Here is a 6,632-nt window from a genome sequence, read left to right on the forward strand (position 1 = left end):
CACACATCTCCACGCAAACACACCCACCCCCTGGCTGTGCACACACACACACGCGCGCAGACCCACACACCCTCTGGCTGATGCACATACACGTGCCCCAGCACACATGCATGGATCCAGTGGCAGTCGTCAATTTCCACTCATCTATTTTGGGCCCTAATTATATCACTGCCCAGCTGGGAGCCCAGCCTTGGCTCAGCCTCAGCTCCCCGCTTGGAACCAGCCAGCCGCATGGGGGCTCAGGATACTCCCCCTTCTCCGCCCCCAGCCCAGGAAAGACCCCACACACACTCTCCAGGGAGTGGGCTGTGAGCTAGGCCACTCCCTGCTGCGCCCTGTCTGCTGCGGGTCGCCCCAGTCTGCAGCGAGTGCATTCCGCAGCTACTATGCCAGGCAGCAGCCAGGCTGACATGGCCTACGGCCAGCGCTGAGTCACAGGCCCCAGTTTACCTGCTGACGTCCCCAAAGCCCCTTCCAGGGGCCTCGCCCAGCTCCCAGTCACAGGGCTGCACAGGCCCAGGCTAAGGCCCCCGGTACTCCCTGTACTGAAGAGTTCAAGTACAGCCTGGCAACAGGACCCTCGCAGGGTCACTCAGCAGCGATAGAACCCAGGAATCCTGGCTCCCAACCCCCCTGCTCTAAACACTAGCCCCTGCCCCCTGAGCCAGGGATAGAACCCAGGAGTCCTGGCTTGCAGCCTCTCCCACTCTAACCATTAGACCCCACTCCCCTCCCAGAGCTGGGGCTAGCACCCAGAGGGGCCTAGTCTAGAGACCGAGCCCTGGCCCCAGGGAATGCAGCGGGTGGAGTGTCTCTGGGGCGGGAGGCACCAGGACCGAGCCTGCTCCCAGGCCTGGCTGCTCAGACAAGTCCCGGGCGTCAGGCCGGCACTAATTACAGGGCCCCACCAGCTCCTGCGTTCAGAACAGGTGAGACAATCGGCCCAGCCCTGGCACATCAAAGTGGGAAAGCAGTGTAACATCCTGCCGTGGGTCTCACTGCTCCTCGGGCCAGAGTCCTCTGCCCTACACAGCCCGCACGGCTGAGTCCCAGCTGCTCTGCCTACAGCGGGCAGTGGCTCAGCGCCAGGTGAGCCGTCCCCATGCAGTATTATGTGTGGCTGTTCCCCAACTGCCCCAGCCCAGAGGTGGCTTCATCTCAGCACCCATTGAGCTGTCCCTGTGCAGTGTTGCTATGTAGCTGTTCCCCAGCTGCCCTGGCCCAGAGGTGGCTGCATCGCCTGGTGAGCCATCCCCATGTGGCATTATGTACAGCTGTTCCCCTCCCGCCCCACCTACAGGTGTCTGCATCTGAGCACCAGGCCCTTGCTCTGTGGGTGTTAAACCCCGTGAGACAGACATTGCAACACTGATTTTGTAAGTGAAACTTCCCAGCCCCCAGGTCAATTTTTATGGTCCAGGTTTGAGCTGAGTTAGTTCAGCTGTTTTGCATTAGGGAGATAAACACCCTTTCCTTGCCAGAATGTAATGCTAGAAAGGGGGAGCCAGGATGCCTGGGTTCTCTCTCTGGCTCTGGGAGGGGAGTGGGGTCTGGTCGGTTGGAGCAGCGGGGGCTGGAAGCCAGGATGCCTGGGTTCTCTCTCTGGCTCCGGGAGGGGAGTGGGGTCTGGTGGGTTAGAGCAGCGGGGGTTGAGAGCCAGGATGCCTGAGTTCTCTCTCTGGCTCTCGTCTCCTGTGCCCTGCCTGCACTCTCTCCCTGCTTGTAGGATCAGCCTATCACTGAAGGGCCTTTGTGTGTCGGCCACTGACACCCCCTGTGCCCACAACCAGGGAGCGGGCAGCAGGATGGAGCTTTTTGGTGGTTATTGCGCTGCTATGGGGGGCTGGCTGCAGTGGCCCAGGGGGAGACAAAACCACTCAAGCCTGTGGGGATCCGGAGGCTGGGCTGGGGGGTAGCTGCGGCTGGTGTTTTCAATTCTGCGGTGACTCCTTGCGTGTGGCTGGGCTGTGTGTGTATCTGGCTGTCTGGGTTTGCAGCTGTTTCAGGGCTGTGGCTGTTCTGTGTCTCACTGTGTTTGAGTTTGTGGCTGTGTGTGTCTGGATGTGTCTGCGTCTGTTGTGGGGCATGGGCTGTGGCTGTTCTGTGTCTTGTGTTTGTGGCTGTGCATGTGTTTGTGGCTGTGCATTTCTGGGTGGGGGTGTCTGGCTGCGTCTGTGGGCTGTGGCAGTTCTGTCTCGTGTTTGCGGCTGGCTCTGTGTGTGTCTGGCTGTGGGTATGGTTGTGTGTCTTGCTGTGTCTGTGTTTGCAGCTATGCATGTGTTTGTGGTTGTGTTTGCAGCTGTTGTGGGGCTCAGGCTGCAGCTGGGTCGGTGTTTGGGATTCTCTAGCCGTGTCTGGGGCTGCGAGCCAGGTGGCACGCGTGTCCAGCTGTGGCTCTGTAGCTGGGTTCATATCTTTGGCAGGTGTCATGCCAGGGGCATCAGGCAGTGTGCGGGATTCGTCGCGGTGTGCCCCTGCTCACACCCACAACACTTGTTACACAGAGACCACCATCTGGGCACGGACCAGAGCTGGCGCCCCCTAGAGGGAAAAGGCCCCATTCCGTGCCCCGGGGCTGGATTGAGCTGGCATCCCCTAGAGGGAAAAGGTCCCATGCCCCATCCCCCTGAGCCAGCCAGTCCCCCCAGCCCCCCATGTGCGGCACGCACTTTAGCCACAGTCCCTTGGCGGATGCCTGACACATGGGCTAATCCCTGATATAGTAACATGAGCACATTTGGCCTCAGGCTTTGGGCACAGAATCTTGCTGGGTGGTACCTAGGACAGAGAGCCTTAAAGAGACCCCTTGTTTTAACCCCCAGCTCCCACTGCCCTCTCAGAGCTGGGGAAAGGACCTAGGAGTCCTGGCTCCCAGCCCCTCCCCCACCACCACCAATCCTCTAAGCACTACTCACAATGTTTTTGCTTATTCAAGCCAGCTAGGGACACTGCTGCTGTGAGCTTCCCTGCAGCAGTGTCCGGCCCAACAGGACCTGGGCAGTGTGAGCTTCCCTGCAGCAGCATCTAGCCAGGCAGGACCCTGGTAACGCAATCTCCTGGACAATGCTCCTTTATTCCATGCCCAAGCCTCTCTTGTGCCCGGCAAGCCCAGCCTGGCTCTGTGTCTGGGGCGCAGCTCCGCGAATGGGATTGGGGGAGGTTGGGAAACAAATGTGCCCATGTGCCTGGGACTGGGGCAGGGTGCAGGTGCCGGATACCCACCCCCGCCCATTCCCCTTCCCCTACCCAGCACACACCGCATGCAGCGCCCTCCCTGGGCAGTGGCCCACAAACATGTGGGGTGGGTGCTCACAGAGCTGGGAGGAGGGGGAGGGGAGCCGGGTCCTGGTGGGGTGGGGGTCAGGGGTGAGGGGCACAGTCTGTTGTGTCTGGCAGCCAGCCTCCCCGAGGGGCTCTCATGGGGGTGGGGGTGCACAGAATAGGGCTCGGACAGACACACACACATGGGGGGGGGTGTCCGTCCCCCAGCTGGAGGGGCTGAGCTCTGGGCGGGGGGGGGAGGGGCGTGTGTGTCTGTCTGTCCCTGCTGGAGGGGCTGAACCATGGGGATGTCTGTCTGTCCATTCCTCCAGCTGAAGGGGCAGAGCTGTCTGTCTGCGCTCACAGCTTCCCAGACCCCTGGCCAGGAGGGACTCCCCCCTTTTCCCCAGGCCTGCGACCTGGCCCAGACTCGGCCTGTCTCTGGTGACAGGCAGCTGGGGATGGGGGGGTTGCCCACCCTGTGTGTCTGTCCGCATCAGTGCAGGTCGGTCTGTCTGTGCCGGTCCTGCCTGGCCCCGCAGGCCTGGCAGGCAGCCCGGCCCTCCCCTTGGCCCGGTGCCCAGCCATCCCTCCTCGCCCAGGCTTCTAGCGCCTTCCACGCCCGTGGGATATAAGGCCCTGACGCAGGGCGAGTGCAGACGGACGCCCCGACCCAGCTGCCATGGACGTCACCATCCAGCACCCGTGGCTGCGCCGGCCCCTGGGCCCCGGCTTCGGCCCCTTCCTCGCCAACCGCCTCTTCGACCAGCGCTTCGGCGAGGGGCTGCTGGAGAGCGACCTGGCGGCCCTCTGCCCTGCCGCCGGCCTCGGCCCCCTCCATGCCCGCCCCCCTGGCGTGGCTCTGCCCGACACCGGCCTCTCCGAGGTGGGTCAGGGGTGGGGCAGGCGCCCCTCATTGCCCCCTATCCCTGCTCCCCTTGCTGCCCCCGCTCCCTGCACCCCCAAACTCCTGCACCCCCCACTGCCCCAAATCACTGCATCCCCTCACTGCACCTCCACTGCCCCAATCCCTGCATCCCTCGCTGCACCCCAAATCCCTGCACCCCCCACCCAAAGCCCTGCACTCCCTTGCTGCACCCCAAAAACCTGCATCACCCTTGCTGCCCCCAAATTCCTGCACCCCCTCACTGCCCACTGAATCCCCACACTCCCTTGCTGCACCAATCCCTTCCCCCAATCCTTGCCCCACCCTCACTGTACCCCAATACTCCTGCCCCTAACCCTCACTGTCCCCAATCCCTATACCCCCCAATCTCTGCACCCCCTGACTGCCCCCAAAATCTCTGCATCACCTTCACTGCTCCCCACATCCCTGATCCCCCTTGCTTCACCCCCTGGATCTGTGTGTGGTCTCCACCCTTCCTGTACAGCCGCACCAACCCCACCCGCTGCTGGCCCCCCGGAGCCACGTGGGCCCTCACCCACCCATGAATGTCCCCCACTCTCTCTGCACCCCTAACTCCATGTATAGCCTCCACCCTGCACCCCCAATTCTGGCCATGTCCCCTTGCTTCATCCTATAATCCACACCCCTTCTGTCCCTCCCTGCATCCCCATTCCCTGCTGCCCCCCCTGCACCCCTAAATCCAGGGCTAGCCTCTGCTCTCTGCAACCCCAAATCCAGGTGTTTCCTGTGCTCACTGTACCCCCAGATCCATGCATGGCCTGCATCCACTCTGCACCCCCAAATTCTGCTCTGCCAGGCCCATACCCCAAATACCAGAGCCTCACCCCAGTGCCCCAGCCAGGGGTACAAGCTCCCCCAGGGCTGTGCTGGGAGCAGGGGGACTGTGGGGGGTGCTGCTGTACACAGGCATATTGGGGTGCAGGTGCCCCCCACCCCTTGGAGCCCCAGCGAGCAGGAGAGGGGTGACAGGGCAGAAGCAGAGGCTGCCCTATTATGGTAACATTCCTGTGCCGTGCGGCGCCTGCTGCCAGCTGGTCCTGCTGCCGGCCAGGGGGGTGGGGGGAGCAGCTATCTCCCACCCCAATTCTGGACCCCGTTATTCCATCCTCCCCGAGGCTCTGCATCCCTCACCGCACCAGCATCTGCAGGGCCCGGCAGGGGCAGCGCTCAGCGGGAGGGGTGGAACTCCAGCACTGCGAGCTTCCCCCAGCAGTGCCCATGCCTGGCCCCCAGCACTGCGAGCTTCTCCCTGACAGTGTCCAGCCCTAGGCACTGCAAGCTTCCCTTCGGCAGTGCCCAGCCCTGGCCCCCAGCCCTGCGAGTGTCTCCCCCCTCCCCCGGTCTGCGAGCTGGCCAGCCCCTGCAGTGCCCAGCCCCAGCCCCCCCGAGCTCCCCCCCCTGCAGTGTCCAGCCCCAGGCGCTGCAAGCTTCCCTCCGGCAGTGCCCAGCCCTGGGAGCATCCCCCCCCCCCCAGGGCTGTGAGCTTCCCTGACAGTGCTCAGCCCCAGCCCCCCCCCGCGAGTTCCCCCGCCCCGCTGCAGTATCCAGCTCTAGGTGCTGCAAGCTTTCCTCCGGCAGTGCCCGGCCCAGGACTTGCAAGCTTCCCTCCAGTAGTGTGCAGTCCCAACCCACAGCGCTGCAAGTTGCCCCTGGTCAGTGCCCAGCCCTGGCCCGTGAGCTTCCCTCTGACAGTGCCCAGCCCCAGCGAGTTCACCCCTGGCACTGCCCTCACCCACTGGTCTGCCCCTGCAGATGACGCTGGACAAGGACCGGTTCTCAGTGCTGCTGGACGTGAAGCATTTCTCGCCTGAGGAGCTGAGCGTGAAGGTGGTGGGTGACTACGTGGAGGTGCACGCCAAACATGAGGAGCGTCCGGTATGGCCCCCCCCAGCCCAGGGTGTCCCCTTGAACCCTCCTCCCCCCCGCACTAATGCCTTCTCTCTTGCCCCCAGGACGAGCACGGCTACATCTCCCGCGAGTTCCACCGGCGCTACGGGCTGCCCCGGGGCGTGGACCCTGCCACCATCACGTCGTCCCTCTCGCCCGACGGCATCCTCTCCATCACAGCGCCCACCAAACCAGAGGGCAAGGCCCAGGAGCGCACCGTCCCCATCACCCACCAGCAGAGCCCCGCCGTCACCGGGAAATAGGGGGGGCAAGGATCCGCCTCTACCCCCCCCACAGGAGTCAGGGGGTCTCCCTGTCCCCACTAGGGACACCCCCACCCCCTGTGGGCATCACACTCCCCCAGCCCCTTGGGACAGCAGAATTTCAGGGGCTCCCCCTTTCCAGGCCCAGGGGAGCAGAGAACTGGGGGAGCAGAGATCTGGGATTTGCTCCTGCCCCCCTCCCCCCCCAGCTGCTTCGCAGGGTCTTTTCTTATCTATGGCTGGTGCTGTATGAAGCCGGGAGCTCGGCCAATAAACTCCACTCACCTGCTGGA

At 63.6% G+C, this 6,632-nt stretch overlaps 1 protein-coding gene across 1 annotated transcript; it reads left to right on the plus strand.

Annotated features, from left to right (window-relative positions):
- The first annotated feature begins 3,903 nt into the window (after window positions 1-3,903).
- HSPB6 (heat shock protein family B (small) member 6) lies at window positions 3,904-6,632 on the plus strand. The gene is made up of 3 exons (XM_024199906.3): window positions 3,904-4,147; window positions 5,942-6,064; window positions 6,142-6,632. The coding sequence occupies exons 1-3, from the start codon at window positions 3,944-3,946 to the stop codon at window positions 6,337-6,339; spliced, it is 525 nt and encodes a 174-aa protein (XP_024055674.1). The 5' UTR covers window positions 3,904-3,943; the 3' UTR covers window positions 6,340-6,632.

Source organism: Terrapene carolina, unplaced genomic scaffold (assembly GCF_002925995.2).
Source record: "Terrapene carolina triunguis isolate 2854851 unplaced genomic scaffold, T_m_triunguis-2.0 Scaffold461, whole genome shotgun sequence".
In the NCBI taxonomy this organism is placed as follows: Eukaryota; Metazoa; Chordata; order Testudines; family Emydidae; genus Terrapene; species Terrapene triunguis.